The sequence below is a fragment of the Aethalodelphis obliquidens genome, unplaced genomic scaffold, assembly GCF_003676395.1.
Source record: "Aethalodelphis obliquidens isolate GAN/ISIS:26980383/991018 unplaced genomic scaffold, ASM367639v1 scaffold28, whole genome shotgun sequence".
In the NCBI taxonomy this organism is placed as follows: domain Eukaryota; kingdom Metazoa; phylum Chordata; class Mammalia; order Artiodactyla; family Delphinidae; genus Aethalodelphis; species Aethalodelphis obliquidens.
The window spans coordinates 14835478-14852901 of NW_020837972.1; the positions used below are offsets into that span (position 1 = coordinate 14835478).

Below are 17424 nucleotides of genomic sequence, written 5' to 3' on the forward strand. Positions count from 1 at the left end.
AGCGAGCACGGGCACCCCCCCCCCCCCAGCAGGACTCCTAACGTTCGTGCAGAGTCCCACAGCCCTTATGCGCCACAGCCAGAGAGAAGGGACCCTGGCTGCCCAGCCGGGTGCCTGGACTGAAGACCAGCTCTCCACCCTCTATCCTGAAACCCACTCAGCTCTCAGCTAATCCCCTCCCTCCTTGTCTGAAACAGGCAACTCCAGGCTTCTTACAGAAGTGTCTTCTGTGGGCACCCACCGAGGCTGAGTTCACAATAAGGATGGAAGGACAGAGCTGCCGGGCAGGGTGCAAGAATCACACATACCAGGTCTTTCAAAGCACATCATTTAAAGTTTTGGGCACCACAGGCCTGACAGGGATGATCTGGCTCCTGCAGTCCCACAGGTCTAACTGCAGCGCTTCAGCTCCATCTTGGCCACTGCCGCCCTGTGCACCTCATCAGGGCCGTCGGCAAAGCGCAGGGCTCGAGCCCTGGTGAAGAACTGAGCCAGCGGGTAGTCGCTGCTCGGCCCTGCTGCTCCGAAGGCCTGGCAGACACAGAGCGGGAGGGGAGGGAGCCCTGGGTGAGCCCTTGTCTCTGAGAGCCCCAGGAACAAGTGCCTGCTCCTAAGATCTCAGAACGGCTCATAACAGCCTCCTTCCCAAGCTTGTCCCCTGACACCTGTGTGATAACAAGGTTCTGGAAGACTTCAGGTGGGGCCGCACTTGCCATCCCAGGGATGCCAGACTCCCAGGTCTGCTCTGCTACGTGACTTCTGCCATTGGGAAATCCCTCTGTTGGGGCCAGGGATTGAGATTTGGGAAGGAGGCATCCCTGCATCGTTAGGAGGCTGGGCCTGCTGAAAGAAGGACCTAGGTTCCCCAAATCTGAGCTCAGCTCCTTTCAAGCTGAGTGACCCTGGACAAGTCACTTCACTTTCCTCTGCTTCTGTTTCCACATATTCAAAATGAAGGTAGGAATAGAACCCCTCATAGGGGTTGTTCTGAGGAGGAAAAGGAAAGTCATATGTGGTGAGTGTGCGACAAAGGGCGGCTATTAGTTTACAGAAGGTTGGGCAGCTGAAGGAGAGGGAGTTTTGCATCTGTTGTAAATGATTCAGACGAATCAGTGGTCCATCATCTGTGCTCACCTGAATAGCACGATCAGTCACTCGGTAGGCCATGGGCGGGGCCCCCATTTTAATCATGGCAATATCCAAAGCTGCAGCCTGCAAGGAAGACGAGGTGTGGTTAGGAGGGCAGACCCAAGGGCTGAACACTTGGAAGGACGATCAGTTTCACAGGGAGGAGTAGAAACAATAGCTCAGAACAGAGAGCTGAGGTCCCACTGGACCACAGGCCTTGCCTGGTGCGTGGTCCCTGCCCAGCACTGACGGGGGTGGAGGGGGCAGCGGGGTGACTAGGAAGGGCCTCGGGATGTTGTGCGGTGTGAGTGGCTGTCTGGTCAAGGAAAGACTCAGGGCGTCTTCCCAGGTGACGGGCAGCATTGCCAGCACACACACAGGGCAGGGTAGTGAGTGGCTTGTGCCTCATTCAGGGTCACGGCCAGCTGGTTCCAAAGGGTAAGTGGAACAAGGCCAGCCAGGACTCTGGGGAATTGAGCGGCAACGATCTGCCCTCGGTCTGGGATTTTAATCGAAGCCCCCGAGAGCCCTCATACCCCGCACTAGATTGCCAAGAAACAGGGAACTTGAGCCTGGGTCAACCCACTGCTACCGAGGCCTCTCGGCTAAGGGGTGGAGGCCCCATGGAGAGATGGAGAAGGCAGGGGTCAGCATGGCATTGTACCTGGCTGTTAGAGGCCCTCAAAAAGAGCCATTTAAAGAATAATGTCACACTTGAAAATAAAGCTTCTCCTCTGGCTAACTCCATGGCTTACTCTTAGTTTGCTGGACGCCCGGAAGTCCGGGTGGGGCTGTAGCTCAGGCTGGGGCCCTGGGGCCCTGTCAGGTCCACTGTCTTGAACCCAGAAGGTCACTGGGTCAGTAAGACAGAAAGTTCAGTCCTCTTTTATTGTACGTTTTCCATTTTTGAAAAGCTGCCCAAGTAGTCCCAAGGAGAGTTGAAGCAAACTTATTTATGTCAAGGAGCCAAGCGCTTTCTCCGTGGTTTGCTGAGTGGGGAGGGAAGAGTCAGCATCTAGAGATTCCCGGGCCTGCGTCCCTCACTGCGACCTCAGGACCACTGTGAGGCCCCTCAGCCCTCTACCTTACTTCCCGCCACGTCCATGACATGGGCAGCTTTCAGCACCAGCAGCTGGGCCTGCTCGATCTCCACTCGGGACTGGGCAATGTCTGCCAGGACCGTGCCCTGCTCTACCAGGGGCTTCCCGAAGGCCATGCGGGACTTCGCCTGTGGACACAGGAGACAGGACGGGAGGCACGGGGCTGTGCCCTGCAGAGGAGGTGGGTGGAAGCACACAGGAGAGGGCTGGAGGGGAAGGGGGGCAGAAGCGGGACTGTGCAGTTCAGGTGCCACTTTGCCAGCTCTCCAGCCACTGGAAACTCCCAGGGAGAAAAGCCAGGAGACAACGTTCGTGGGCACCGTGGAGCTAGTCAACGTGGTGGCTGCACAAATTACCTCCAGGAACCCCTTTACTCCATCCATTCCGCTCCTTCTGGGCAGGCTCGGCTGCCAGGCAGGGACAGTGCTTGATCTGAGCTGCCTCTGGCCCAGGGCTACTCTGGGAACTAGGCAGTGACTGTGGGCACCTCACACAGGCAGGGGAGGGCGCCCTCTGCTGACAGCAGGGCCTGCTTCATGTCCTGGGGTGCCCTCAGGAGCAAAGTCTGGGTGCCAGACCCCCCTCTCAGGCAACTGTTATTGCAGTGGGGATTCTACAGTCTTTGAAAGTTACAAGCAATCAGAAAAACTTATAAGGGACCTATCCCCCCACCCCCCCTTTTTTTAAACTAAAAACAGTTAATGACACAAATAATATTATTCATGGCAGAAAATGTATCCATTTTCAGACAAAAAAAAAAAAGAAAAAACATAAACACCTGGTATTCCATCATCTAGTCACACTTAATATTTGGTGGATACCTTTTTGTATGCATAAACATACATATGCAGTTTTTACAAAAATATGGAGTCATACTCTTTATAATGCTTTGTAGCCTGCCTTTTTTTTTTTTCATTAAGAGTATCTCTCTGTATATCAAGAAATAGATTTCTACAGCATCATTTTGGAATTTCACTGCATGCCCATAACCAGGATTATCTGACCAGGCCCCAGCTGTTAGCCTTATAGGTTGTTTCCAACGTATTATAGTCATGGCTGTGGTGAACCTCCTAGTATTAAATCTAATTACTCTCTTGAGACCAAGTCCTATGAGTGGAATGGCCACGTCAATACTATGGTACCTTCTAAGACTTCTGATACGTACAGTCAAACTGCTCTGCAGGATGGGACTGGAGACTATACCTGAGTTCTTAAGAAAGGAGCATTTTCTTTAAAAAAAAAAAAAAAAAAACCCAAACCCAAAAAACTAGTCAGTCTCAACTAAAAAGCTTGAATCTCAGGTTTGCTCAGTAATCTGTGCGCACCAGACCATCTCTGTTCTTTGGACAGTGTTTTGTGAGATATTTTGGAGGCTCAGGGGTTTGCTTCATCTTTGTGAAGTTGATATCACCAATCTGAATTACCACTGCCAGCAACAGCTCAGCTTTCTTTTGTGTGGGCTTGCAACCTTTGAGGGGGTCAAAGAAGAATAAAGTTTTGGATGTGCTTGGGGAGGAGGATGGTGCAGGGCTGAATGCTGGAACCCTAGGTTCTCCCTGGTATCTGATTTTTAAAGATGACCTGGTAGCAGGAATGGTCATCAGTAGACCATGACCCTGTGGACCTTGGAACCTTGCCCACTGCTGCTACAGAGCCTGGCCTTTTCCTTCTGGTCACCTCGACAGAGTGAGGCCCATTCTGCTCTGAATTTGAAACTTTAGCAAAGTAGCAGATGCAAAGCAAAGACAGGGACACAGCTTCTTGTAAAGAATATCACCTGCTAAGTCTGCTCTCAGAAAACAGTTAGGATTTGAAGTTTGATAGGAAAACAGATGGGTCGTTCTGGTACAGAGACAGTCGCAAAGGGAAGTACTCACTCGGGCCTTCATGAGCGCCAGCACTCTCTCGGAGTACCCAATCAGCCACATGCAGTGATGGATCCTGCCAGGACCCAGTCGGCCCTGGGCGATCTCGAAGCCCCTGCCAGGGCCCAGGACCATGTTCTCCTTGGGCACGCACACCTGCTCAAACAGGAATTCGCCGTGGCCACCTGAAAGACCCAAAGGGTACCCCTGAGCCATCTGCCTAACTTGTTTTCCTCAGATGTGTTTATCTCATCTGCTGGCAATGAGTTTATCTCATCTCCTGCCCTTTTGTAGCCTTCTAACTGGAACATGGTTGAACATGTTGAACAGGGAGGGAACGAAGGAGTCTATTAAAGATGGGAAATAAATCACTGATTTATAATATCAAATGAATAGTCTGGCATTCCTTTTATAAAACATGACTCTAACTTAAGCTGAATCTCCTTAGCGGTATGTGACTCTAACAATGTAGTGATCCTACAGAAACACCCAAGGCAGAATGTGAACATCAACAGCAGAGGGAAAGAGCCCCTGTGAGAGGACTTCCAGGCCTGGAGGTCGGCTGTCCACCCTGGGGTCTAGAAGAGAAGGTCTGGAGGGCACTTCCTGCCTCCTGCTCTGTCCTCTGTGGCCTCCTTACCTCACAGAGTCCGGCTTATCTTCTAAGGATGGAAGAGAAAAAAAAAAAAAAGGGATAAATGCCTGTCTGAAATTTGCCTGCATGGTTGATACTCATGGATGGAATTGAAATGCAGGAGCACATGGCCTTCCAAATGTCATCATACCCTTACAGGTGTTACTTCCTGCAGTGGAAGTGCCGCCCAAAGCCTTTTCCCCAGGCCCAGACCCAGACCCACACAGAGAGGCGAGCTGCTCCTGGGGGGCCAACCTGGTGCGTTCTCCAGCCCATATACCGTCAGAGGCCGGATGATTTTTATCCCCGGGGTATCCATGGGAACCAAGAGCATGGACTGCTGCTGGTGGCATGGGGCATGTGGGTCTGTTTTTCCCATAAACACGCAGAGTTGGCAGCGAGGATCCAGGATGCCTGCCAGGAAAAGAGAGAGACCCCATCATCTGACGCGAGGGCCATCAGATTTCTGTACACACGCAGTCCTGGCCCAGGGAAGCTGAAGCCAGTGAAGAGAGAGGGCCCTTTAAGACTTCACATGATCAGATGAGGACGTGCAGGCCCTTGACCAGCAGTAAAAGCAATTGGTTTCTGTCCCAGTGAGGAAGGAATCCAACATCCTAAGAGCGGTTTTTTTTTTTAAAGCACCAAGTCAAGCTGAAAATATAGTTTGGAGACAAGAAGCTGAAAACTGCTACTTTATTACTGGCAGCCTGTTCTGCTTTGTTCCCACAGGCAGTGGAAACATGATGGCTTTGGACACAGGCTTCAGAATCAGGCCAGCCTTGAACTCTGGGTTCCCTACTTGCTAGTGGGGGGCAAGTACCTTAGGCAAGTGACTCAAGTCACTTCTCCGTCCTAGTTTCCTTCTCTGTAACATGGGGATAATACCATGGACCTTCCGGGGAGGGGTGCGGACTCAGCACGTATGGAGAGCCCTGCAGAGTTAACGCCTGGTGAACAACAGGATTATGACCAGCCCTTCTGCTGAGGCACACCTGACCTCACAGCACGGAGAAGCCACCAAGGAAGTGACCTCCTGCCTTTCCAAAGGGAGATGCCCACAGCAGAACCAAGAGAGGGGAGTGAAGCAGAGGTTCCTGGAACTGTCACGTGGGGTCACCTGGTAACCCACGTAGAACCTCTGGTTCCCCCAGGGTTTGCTGCCTTTTCTGAGAACAGACACAGAATCTCCTTTGCATCAAATGGAAATGAAGCTAGTCCCTCCCACAGTTTCTCAGACAACAGCCGGGCAGAGAAGACATGCTTATCAATGCAGACCCACATAAGTGTGATTGAAAAATGAATTTCAGGCCAAATACCTGAGATCCACCACTTGTGACCATTTATGACATAGAAGCCATCCTCCTCTTGGATGGAAGACTCAATGTTGGTGGCATCTGAGGAGGCAACCTGAACGACAGCACATTCTGATTAGAGCTGGTCCTGCAGTCCCTGATGGCAGAGTGCAGGTGGGCTCGGGCGAGGGTCTGGCCTGATGAGAAGGGGTACCTGTGGGTGACCCAAGCAAGGTACCTGGGGCTCGGTCATAGCAAAACAGGAGCGGGCCTCTCCCTCCAGCAACGGAATCAGCCAGCGGGCCTTCTGCTCCTCGGTGCCGTATCGCACCAGAAGCTCCATGTTCCCTGTGTCTGGAGCAGAACAGTTAAAGATCTGGAAAGGAGTAAAAGCAGAAGGGTGACTCCCACATCCGTATTCAAAACTTCAAACACCCCAGAAGCATGGACCCGGGCTCCTTCCAAGTCACAGGCCCTCTGACACCCTCGTGAAAGTCCTTCCTCTCCCCAAGGAAATGCAAAGACCCACGACATTCTGAATATAGCAGCTCAGAGCCCCTGAAGCTCAACCACGGAGCTCCTTGGGGGAGAGAAAGGAGACTGGATCTGGTGGGCTGGGGCCCATGGAAGCCAGCCAGGCCGTGCTCACCTGGGCCCTAACTTCCCGAGTAGATGCCCACCCCAAGCTGCTTTCTTGCTGTGGCTCCAGCCACCTGCCCACAGTGTCCTCCCCCATAAGAAGTCTGAGTTTGCATCAGTGCTCCTGGGTCCAGTACAGCTGCAGGGAACCCCATCGGCCCAGGAGGGTGGCTGAACTCGTGTGGAAGACGAGGATTTCCTCCCACACTGAGAAGGACATTAAAGAAGGTACCTCAGGAGCGTACAGAGATGTGCCCATGACCTCACACAAATGTGCGTACTCTACGTTGGTCAGCCCTGCTCCGTATTTTTTCTCGGGATCAGTCTCCACCGGTAGAAAAACGTTCCAAAGTCCTTCGGCCTTGGCTTTCTCCTATCACAGGAAAAAGAAGTCAGGGATCCACAGACGGTGATTTCATTTTATTTTGTCCCGCGGAAAATAACGAGGCCAGTCCAAACCATCGGGCTGGATACAAACCCTGCAGATCTGTGGGAGGAGAATATGAGGGCGCCTGGAGACAGCCCAGTCCTAAAAGTGACCGTGGCAATCAGTTCACTTCCCTGGTACCCGCATCCCAGGCGCCCTACGTACACCACCTCCATCACTGTTAGCATCACTACTGTCGCCACGACGCAGCTTAGAACTCACTCCATGAGCACAAGAGAGTGAAGGGTCCTTTAGTGAGCCTGCGGGGAACCAGCCTAGGACAGTTGGCGGCAGCCTCAGCTGCTTTGATGAGGTGCCTAAGGACATCCCCTGATCCAGCTTCCTTTATGAGGCACAACTTTGTTCCTGGGAAAGTAACTCTGGGTTTCTGAACGTAGCTCCCAACATGGAAACTAGGAAGTCTAGCTTGGGGGTCGGGAGCCCAGGCCCTGAGTCACACTGCTTGGTTCAGACCCTGCCCCACCACAGCTGCTGGGAGACCTTGGGCAAGATACTGGAGAGCTCCACATGGCAGTTTCCTCATCCGTGAAACGGGATGTCACCACCCTCGCTATCAGTCACGGCTACTGAGTGAGCAGTAGGAGTGGATGGTGACTAACTGATGGGAAAAAGGAACCACATGGGAAGGTTATCAGGAGCTCAGATTAGAGGAGGCTCAGAAATGGACAGTAGCCCAGGCAGCACAGCTTAGGACAGACACTCTGCACTCCTGCTGTGCAATGAGTGAGGCCAGCTGTTTTCTCTCTTGAAAACACCCTTTACTCTTTCAGTTGCAGGAAGGGCCAGCCCGGCTGGCCTAGCTGGCTCAACATGCCCACTTCCTAGCCGGGGGGGTTGGGTTGGCACCTGGACTGACAGCTCTGCCAGACTGTCCAAAGGTGGGGAGGGAGGCCCCCAAATGAAACTGGGGTGCTGCTACCCAAAGAAAGGGGAAGAGTCTCTAGGCAGCCAACCCGTGCCCACAACACCCACCTCACTGGGTGGCTGGGGAGATGAAATGAGGTAACACGCAGAATATAAAGTGCTGGACTCAGAAGCTGGGGGCTGTACTAAATATTAGTGATGATGGATAGTCTTCGCACTGGGAGGTGACCAGCTGGCTGACTTTTCCATTACATTGGGCCTGGGCTCTAGGACATGTACTTCTAGAATCAGCACATACACTCATTGCTGTGTTAAGCTAATTAGCTCAGAGCACAGCAACCAAGGAGAAAAGAAGGACAGATTAACTGGAACAAATGAATCAGGAAGGGAAGGGAAAAGTAGGAAGGGAAGCAAGGGAGTTCTGAGAGGAGGAAGAATAAGGGAATCAATATAATCATCTCCTTGTGGGAGGGGAAAAACCCACAGATTTGGGCCCAGAAGAGCTGGATTGAGTCCAGGTGCTATTATTTCTAGCTGTGTCCCTGGACAAATTCAATTCCTTATCTTTAAATTGAGGTTCTTAATGCTTACCTCACAGGATTTGTGAGGTGCTGTGTAAAAGTCAAATACTTCTCATTTATGGGTAGTAATGACACTTTGGATAAAAGCCACGAGACATAATTTCACCACACTCCCCCAAAATCTTAGTTGTCCTTATGATTCCCATTTAGGTATGACCACAAGTAGAATGTACCCTAATCTAGGTTTTTCCCATGCATTCATTTTAGAGACTAGAGATGTTTGCGACATGAGTGTCTGCTTTTCCGATGCTTCTGTGCACTCCATAGGTACATCATACAGGCGAGGATTAAGTGTGCAGGCCAGTAGGTGGGGGATAGGGCATTTCACGCAGTAACAATGGGAGCACAGATCAGTAAGCACCTTTCTGATGAAAATTTGGCAATATTTATTGAAACTCAAAATGGCCTCATTCTTAGACCGTATTTTTACTTCAAATAAATGATGCTGTAGAAACAGTAAATGGACACAGAAGCATGTAAGAGCATTCAATGTACCTTCCTTGCACAGGATCCAAACCACTTTCTTTTTTTTTTTTTAAGATTTTTTTGATGTGGACCATTCTTAAAGTCTTTATTGAATTTGTTACAATATTGCTTCTGGTGTTTTCTTTATGTTTTGGTTTTTGGTCAGGAGGCATGTTGGATCCTAGCTCCCTGACCAGGGATCGAACTCACACCCCCTGCATTGGAAGGCAAAGTCTTAACCACTGGACCGCCAGGGAAGTCCCCCAACCCCTTCTTATTCCGGGGTGCTCTCTCACTGTATAAATTTCGGTGGCATCAAGGCACGAGCATGGGACCTACACCTGACTGGCTGAAAATTCCCACCTCAATCCTGGAGTCCTGAGGAAGCATCCAGCAGAGACCTCCCGGTTGCTGCCCTAGTGACAGCCTTGGCCACGCTCCCTGCAGCCAGCCTTCCCTTGGCTTCTACTGTCTCCTTCAGGTGGCTCTTCAGCCTCCCTGTCCATGTTAGCAGCTAGCTGCTAACTCTGCTGCTTAAGTGACCCAGAGTGACCTAGACTGAGATCCCCACAGTGTCCTTCAGCCAGGGGCAGGGTAGACAAATTATGGTGCACCTGCAGTGTGGTCCTCTCGGGGGTCCATCTCCAGGAGCTGATGTGCGAAGGTGATACATCATCAAATAACATAAGCAAGTCGGAGATTCAAATGTATAAAACAATTTCATTACAATAGGAATAATAATAATATATATTAATATGTGATAGGAGAACAGAGCTGGGAGGCTAATAAACCAAATTGTTGACATTGATTAGCTCAGAGGGCAGGGAATTCTAGAGAACTCTTTCTATGTCATGAACTCTTTCTACTCTTGCCATGTTTGAGCTCTGGTTACTTTGCGATAGGTTTGTAACTAGGAAAAAAGAGATAACGCTATTTCTTTTTAAAGTAGGTGATGGTTGCATCACAGGCAGAATATGTGCTCCTGAAGACCTCAAATAACTTAAGAACTAACGCAAGCCAAGACTAACCCTGAAAAAGAACAGCAGGTATTTCCGTTATCAGCTAAAGTGGTGTCACTGTGTGTCAAGAGCATAAACACAGTTTATACTGGCCCTTTAACTTTGATGTTAGGGACTCTTTAAAGAGAGCCTTATTTAATTGATGCAATTTATATCATTTTGTTTCAAATTTACGAGATTCAGATATGCATAAAATGAGCCCACTTGCCTCAGAGTTGTAAACCACAGACACGGCATTCCTCTGCCTGGCTGAGTATGAGGCCGAGACGCGGTCACACAGAAAGAGAAATGAAGTGAAACTGAGTGATCTAGAGCTGGCTCTTTCTAATGATGGTGGAAAGCAGAGATCATTCAACTCGGCCCCCCCATCTCTTCACTGACTGGGAGGGAACAGATGTGGCCGGCGTACGAGCTGAGGTTGGGCCTTGCTAACGAGGTCTCCCCACATCTCGAAACGCTGCTTTACCTTGAGATCTTCGAGCAGTGGGGAAGGGGTCCACTTCTCGGCTGAGGTCTGGTGATGCTGCAGCTCTGGCTCAGCGGGGTACACGTGCCGCTCCATAACCTGCTTCAGCCATTGATACAGCTCCCTGACTGGTGGGGAAAGGCCTTCTGGAGAGAAGACCAGAGCTCCCTTTGAGATATGAGCTGGGGAAGAGTCTGTCGAGGTGACATAACTCCTCATGCCTGGGGTCCTCGGCAGGGACTGTGGCCTGGCCCGTGTGTGTTGGGACCTTGTTAACGGTTTGGTGGCTGGCATCTCCTTGAAAACCCGGAACCCTTCTTTGACTGCAAAATCCCACGCCAGGTTAGACGTAAATTCAGTCAGCCTTCCAGTTTGTTCCCCCGTAGCCGAGCTTGCATGCCCTAAGCAGAGGCAAAGAAAACCAGTGAGTACCCCCCAAATAACCCTTAATAGTGATGCTAACATGTGACAGTATTGTTCCATCAGCCGCTACTACCACTTGCGGAGCACTTGACCTGCACCAGACTCAGCGCTAAGTGCTTGACATGCATTATTATAGCTAATGGAATTCCTGGAGCTACACAACTGTTTTAATCCCCACTTTACAGACAAGGATCCAGGTTTTAAGGAGGAGACATGCCCAAGCTTACATCAGTGGGCTGGGAGCAGAAGTTGGACTCAGTTGGCCTGCTCCCTGCTCTTTATCTCTTCTTTTCCTAAAGAAGCGAAATTAAATTGGGAATTCCCCAAATCACTTCTGCTGTCACCTTGGGCTATAGGAAGCCATGAAATTCATAATAATAGTCACAGGGGACTGGATTAATGGCTAGTTCCTGGGCACCATTTTGTCTAGATCAACACTGTCATCAGCATGACAGAAGTCACTCTACTCATGCTCTGTTTTTTTCTTTGCTTAATACACATATCAAGACTTTTTTAAGAAAAGATTTTTGAAAAAATTTAAATTAAGATGTAGCGTACATACATCCTCTTTAGAAAGTGTACAGTTCCGTGAGCTTAGCCAGGCAACCACTGCCACCATCAAGGTCAGTACACATATTCCCATCATCCCCAAACTTCCATGGGGTCCCTCTGTAGTCAGACCTTTCCCCTTGCCCCTGGGGAACAACACTGATCTATGTTCCTGTAGTTTGTCTTTTCCAGAACGTCACACAAATACATATGTCATATTCTTTTCAGTGTGGCTTCTTTCACTCAGTATATCTGGGATCCATCCATGTGTCTCCTTAGGCAATGTGAACATTGCCTTTTTATAGTGGGATTTTTCAGTCAGCTCACCTGGATTGTTTTTAGCATTTCCATGTTCTAAAGAGACTGTTTTCCTCATTTGCTTTGTATCAATAAATGGATCTTTGCCGAGGCCTATGTTACTTCTGGCTCCTGCCAATGGTCAAGGGCTAGTCCTCAAAAGAACCATTCTCATGCAGCTTTGGTTTTAAAGATATTATGCTATTCCTTACAAGTTGGGAACCAGATCCATCTGCTACACAGCAGAGAATGCAGCCCACTGGACTTCAGCAAGTCTTTGCTTGGCACCTTCTGGGTACTGGCTATGGACCCAGGCCCTGGGGGACCAGTTGGGAATCAGGTAATCCCCTTCCCTGAGTCACAGACTTACAGCGAGGGCCACTGAGCATGAGTGGGCTAGGCTACATTTTCCCCTCCTAACTCAGACTGTACAGGTCTCATCGAAGGGAAAGATATCCCCTCCTTAACATTCATTGTTATTCATAATGATTTTTTTCTATTGTTTTGTTTCCATTTCATTTATTTCTGCTCTCATCTTTATGATTTCTTTCCTTCTACTAACTTTGGGTTTTGTTTGTTCTTCTTTCTCTAGTTCCTTTAGGTGTAAGATTAGATTATTTGACATTTTTCTTGTTTCTTGAGGTAGGATTTTATTGCTATAAAATTCCCTCTTAGAACTGCTTTTGCTGCATCCCACAGGATTTGGATTGTCATCTTTTCATTGTCATTTGTCTCTAGGTATTTTTTTATTTCCCCTTTGATTTCTTCAGTGATCTCTTGGTTATTTAGTTACATACTGTTCAGCCTCCATGTGTTTGTGTTTTCTACGTTTTTCCCCCTGTAATTGATTTTTAATCTCATAGCATTGTAGTCAGAAAAGGTGCTTGATATGATTTCAATTTTCTTAAATTTACCAAGGCTTGATTTGTGACCCAAGATGTGATCTATCCTGGAGAATGTTCCGTGTGCACTTGAGAAGAAAGTGTATTCTGCCACTTTTAGGTGGAATGTTCTATAAATATCAATTAAATCTATCTGGTCTTTGTGTCATTTAAAGCTTGTGTTTCCTTATTAATTTTCTGTCTGGATGATCTGTCCATTGGTGTAAGTGAGGTGTTAAAGTCCCCCACTATTATTGTGTTACTGTCGATTTCCTCTTTTATAGCTGTTAGCATTTGCCTTATGAATTAAGGTGCTCCTATGTTGGGTGCATATGTATTTATAATTGTTATATCTTCTTGGATTGATCCCTTGATCATTATGTAGTGTCCTTCCTTGTCTCTTGTAACATTCTTTATTTTAAAGTCTATTTTGTCTGATATGAGTATTGCTACTCCAGCTTTCTTTTCATTTCCATTTGCATGGAATATCTTTTTCCATTCCCTCACTTTCAGTCTGTATGTGTCCCTAGGTCTGAAGTGGGTCTCTTATAGACAGCATAGATATTGGTCTTGTTTTTGTATCCATTCAGTGAGCCTGTGTCTTTTAGTTGGAGCATTTAATCCATTCACATTTAAGGTAATTATCGATATGTATGTTCCTGTTACCATTCTCTTAATTGTTTTGGGTTTGTTTTTGTAGGTCCTTTTCTTCTCTTATGTTTCCCACTTAGAGAAGTTCCTTTAGCATTTGTTGTAGAGCTGGTTTGGTGGTGCTGAATTCTCTTAGCTTTTGCTTGTCTGTAAAGCTTTTGATTTCTCCATCGAATCTGAATGAGATCCTTGCCAGGTAGAGTAACCTTGGTTGTAGGTTCTTCCCTTTCATCACTTTAAATATATTGTGTCACTCCCTTCTGGCTTGTAGAGTTTCTGCTGAGAAATCAATGGTTAACCTAATGGGAGTTCCCTTGTATGTTATTTGTCATTTTTCTCTTGTTGCTTTCAATAATTTTTCTTTGTCTTTAATTTTTGTCAATTTGATTACTATGTGTCTTGGTGTGTTTCTCCTTGGGTTTATCCTGCCTGGGACTCTCTGTGCTTCCTGGACTTGGTGGCTATTTCCTTTCCCATGTTAGGAAGGTTTTGACTATAATCTCTTCAAATATTTTCTAGGGTCCTTTCTCCCTCTCTTCTCCTTCTGGGACCCCTATAATGTGAATGTTGGTGTTTAATGTTGTTCCAGAGGTCTCTTAGGCTGCCTTCATTTCTTTGCATTCTTTTTTCTTTATTCTGTTCCATGACAGTGAATTCCACCATTCCATCTTCCAGATCACTTATCTGTTCTTCTGCCTCAGTTATTCTGCTATTGATCCCTTCTAGTGTATTTTTCATTTCAGTTATTGTATTGTTCATCTCTGTTTGTTTGTTCTTTAATTCTTCTGGGTCTTTGTTGAACATTTCTCACATCTTCTTGCTCTTTGCCTCCATTCTTTTTCCAAGGTCCTGTATCATCTTCACTATCATTATTCTGAATTCTTTTTCTGGAAGGTTGCCTATCTCCACTTTATTTAGTTGTTTTTCTGGGGTTTTATCTTATTCCTTCACCTGGTACATAGTCCTCTGCCTTTTCACTTTGTCTATTTTTCTGTGAATGTGGTTTTCGTTCCACAGGCTGCAGAATTATAGTTCTTGCTTCTGCTGTCTGCCCTCTGGTGGATGAGGCTATCTAAGAGGCTTGTGCCAGCTTCCTGATGGGAGAGAGTGGTGGTGGGTAGAGCTGGGTGTTGCTCTAGTGGGCAGAACTCAGTAAAACTTTAATCCTGTTGTCTGCTGATGGGTGGGGCTGAGTTCCTTCCCTGTTGGTTGTTTGGCCTGAGGTGACCCAGCACTGGCGCCTACAGGCACTTTGGTGGGGCTAAGGGTGGACTCGGGGAGGGCTCAGCCAAGGAGTATTTCCCAGAACTTCTGCTGCCAGTGTCCTTGTCCCCATGGTGAGCCACAGCCGCCCCCCGCCTCTGCAGGAGACCCTCCAACCCTAGCAGGTAGATCTGGTTCAGTCTCCTATGGGGTCACTGCTCCTTCCCCCTGGGTCCTGAGGTGCACACTACTTTGTGTGTGGCCTCCAAGAGTGCAGTCTCTGTTTCCCCCAGTCCTGTCGAAGTCCTGCAATCAAATCCCTCTAGCCTTCAAAGTCTGACTCTCTGGGAATTCCTCCTTCCGTTGCCAGACCCCCAGGTTGGGAAGCCTGACGTGGGGCTCAGAACCTTCACTCCAGTGGGTGGACTTCTGTGGTATAAGTGTTCTCCGGTTTGTGAGTCACCCACCCGCAGTTATGGGATTTGATTTTTTTGTGATTGCACCCCTCCTACCATCTCACTTCAGCTTCTCCTTTGTCTTTGGATGTGGGGTATCTTTTTTGGTGAGTTCCAATGTCTTCCTATCGATGATTGTTCAGCAGTTAGTTGTGATTTCGGTGCTCTCACAAGAGGGAGTGAGCACGCGTCCTTCTTCTCCGCCACCTTGAACCAATCCTCGATTTTTTTTTCTAACAGAGGGTACAAAGTGTTTTCTTAATTTTCATTTCCTTAGTAGGATCTTGCTCTCAGAGTACTGCTTTGTCTCTTTGAAGGTCACTTGTATGAGCTTGGGTTGATTTAAAACTATCACTTCCGATATATTTTCCCAAATGTAATCCCAGCAGAAAAGACCACATCCATGACTGACGTCTTCCTAAATTGCAGCCACCAGCACTTTTTCCTTTCTAGAATTTCAGCAGCCAGCTACAAGAAACCTAAACTTCAGTAACCACTTCTTAATGAAGGAAAGTGATACTTGGGGTCAGCTGGTACAGACAGTAAATCAGCCCCCAGGCTCTGGTCACTGTTGTCCCTCTGCCAACCTAAGGATGAGCCCAAATCTCCTGTGATGACATCACAGAGAGAATGCCTTTGAAACACACTGTTCTTCTCCAAAACCCCCTTTCCCAGGGTGATACCAAGTATCTCAACTGTTTAAAAAAAAAAAAAAGAAAAGACTTTAACAGCTAATTAAGAAGACAAATGCGCAGAAATAATACTTGTGTTCAGAGAGTTGAGTTTTTTGTTTCCCTAATCAAATGATTTTATCCTATTCTTTAAAAAAACTGACTTCACTGTTTTTACGTAAGAAAACTAAGGCACTTCCTCAGAATGTCTGCTGGCTTTCCAGGTAGGAGGGAAGGGAGAGCACAATCAAGATCAGAGGAACAGGCCTGAAAGGACAGCACATCTGTTTTTCCATGTGGTGGCAAACACTGGCGTGTTTTGCCTCTGAGGCCAAGACAAGCTTGAGGCCAAGCCAGCGGCTCACAGGATCTCGGAAACTGTCAAAGGGCTTCCTGATAGGCAACTTGAGGACAACCTGGCGAAGTTTATTGGTGTAGAGATTCTAGAATGAATAATTCTGTTTTAAAAACTGAGATATAATTGACATAATGGGCAAAATCTATCCAGCTATCCCCAGTCACTGGAGCAGAACCCAGTGAGAACTTGGCTGCCCACTAGAAAATGCCCACAGGCAATCAGGCCTACACATCACTGTTTGGACTTAGCAGCCATTCTGTTTAATTAAATGTTTCTGGTTACCTTTCACTGTAAAACCAAAACAAAAATTGGGAAATACTGGCTTAGAGCTGAGACTCTCCAAAAGAAGAGAAAATACCATTTCCAGGGATTACTGCTTGAGGTCATGGAGGGTTAAACTAGAAATTCTCTGGATGCTGATCCTTCTCTGGAAAAATCACAACCTTCTATTGCCACTAACACCTGGCACAGTACCTGGCCTAGGAGAGGCTCTTGTGAGTGAATGGATGACCAATTCCCCTATTGCAACTGCCTTTCTCAGAAGATTCTGGCACCCTGGCTGAGAGCGACATGCTGCCAGAAAGCCTCGGGTATTGAGGACCACGAAGCTAAGATGTCCCCATAGTACTAGCAAACCCACTGTTGGGCTTCTTTCTACGTGCCTTTTAAGTTTTCATCTTGGAAAATTTCAAAGACAAACAAAACTAGACAGAAGAATATAATGAACCTACAGGTTTCTACCACTCAGCTTCAACAATCATCAAAGCATGGCCAATCCTATTTCACCCTCTGCCCTCCCCATCCCCACTGCCCTGGATTTTGCTAAAGTAAATCCCAAACACCACATCATTTTATTTATAAACATTTCATTTATGTCTAAAAACAAAGACTTAAAAACACCCACAACAATACCATTATCACACTTAAACAACAGTTAACTATGATGCCTTAATATCATCAACTCTCCAGTCAGAATTCATTTTTCACTGACTGTCTCAAATATTTTTTTTCAGAAAATTTCTTTTTTCAAACAGGGATCTGAATAAGGTCCAAATACTATTTTTGGCTAATGCATCTTTTAAGTCCCGTTCACTCTATAGGTTCCCTTTTCAACATCTGTTCCCCTTTTTTATCTGCTGAAGAAACTAAATTGTTTGCTCTGTGACGTTTCCCAGAATCTGGATTTTTGTGAATGGCTCTGCCTCAACGGTGCTGTTGAATGTGCTCCGCTGAACCCTCTGTTCCCTGTAAGTTGGTGGTTGGCACTCGAGGCTTGGTCAGATCCAGGTTCGACTTTTGAGGGCAGCATCAGGAGGTATGTAATGTCTGGCTGCCTCTCTCGATTTCAGCACCATTAATGCTTATTTTCCAGATGCATTCACGTAGTAGGGGTGGCAAATTGGTGACACGCTAATTCTATCATTGGGTCCAG

General features: G+C 47.5%; 1 protein-coding gene across 11 annotated transcripts in view; it reads right to left on the minus strand.

Moving 5' to 3' along the window:
- Positions 1-311: 311 nt before the first annotated feature.
- ACAD10 (acyl-CoA dehydrogenase family member 10) overlaps positions 312-17424 on the minus strand; it is a 49102-nt gene continuing 31989 nt past the window's right edge. For 4 of the 11 annotated variants that reach the window (XM_027124750.1, XM_027124746.1, XM_027124747.1 and 1 more), the window contains exons 13-21: positions 10505-10905; positions 6894-7034; positions 6237-6398; positions 6047-6137; positions 4983-5141; positions 4106-4278; positions 2213-2356; positions 1135-1212; positions 312-531 (exon numbers count right to left, since the gene is read on the minus strand). In XM_027124750.1, coding sequence (XP_026980551.1) covers positions 391-531; positions 1135-1212; positions 2213-2356; positions 4106-4278; positions 4983-5141; positions 6047-6137; positions 6237-6398; positions 6894-7034; positions 10505-10905 — 1490 coding nt within the window. In that variant the 3' untranslated portion in view covers positions 312-390. Of the gene's footprint in view, positions 532-1134; positions 1213-1883; positions 2357-4105; positions 4279-4982; positions 5142-6046; positions 6138-6236; positions 6399-6893; positions 7035-10504; positions 10906-17424 lie in introns of those variants that run through there. The other 7 variants (XM_027124752.1, XM_027124751.1, XM_027124754.1 and 4 more) reach the window with 6 other exon arrangements.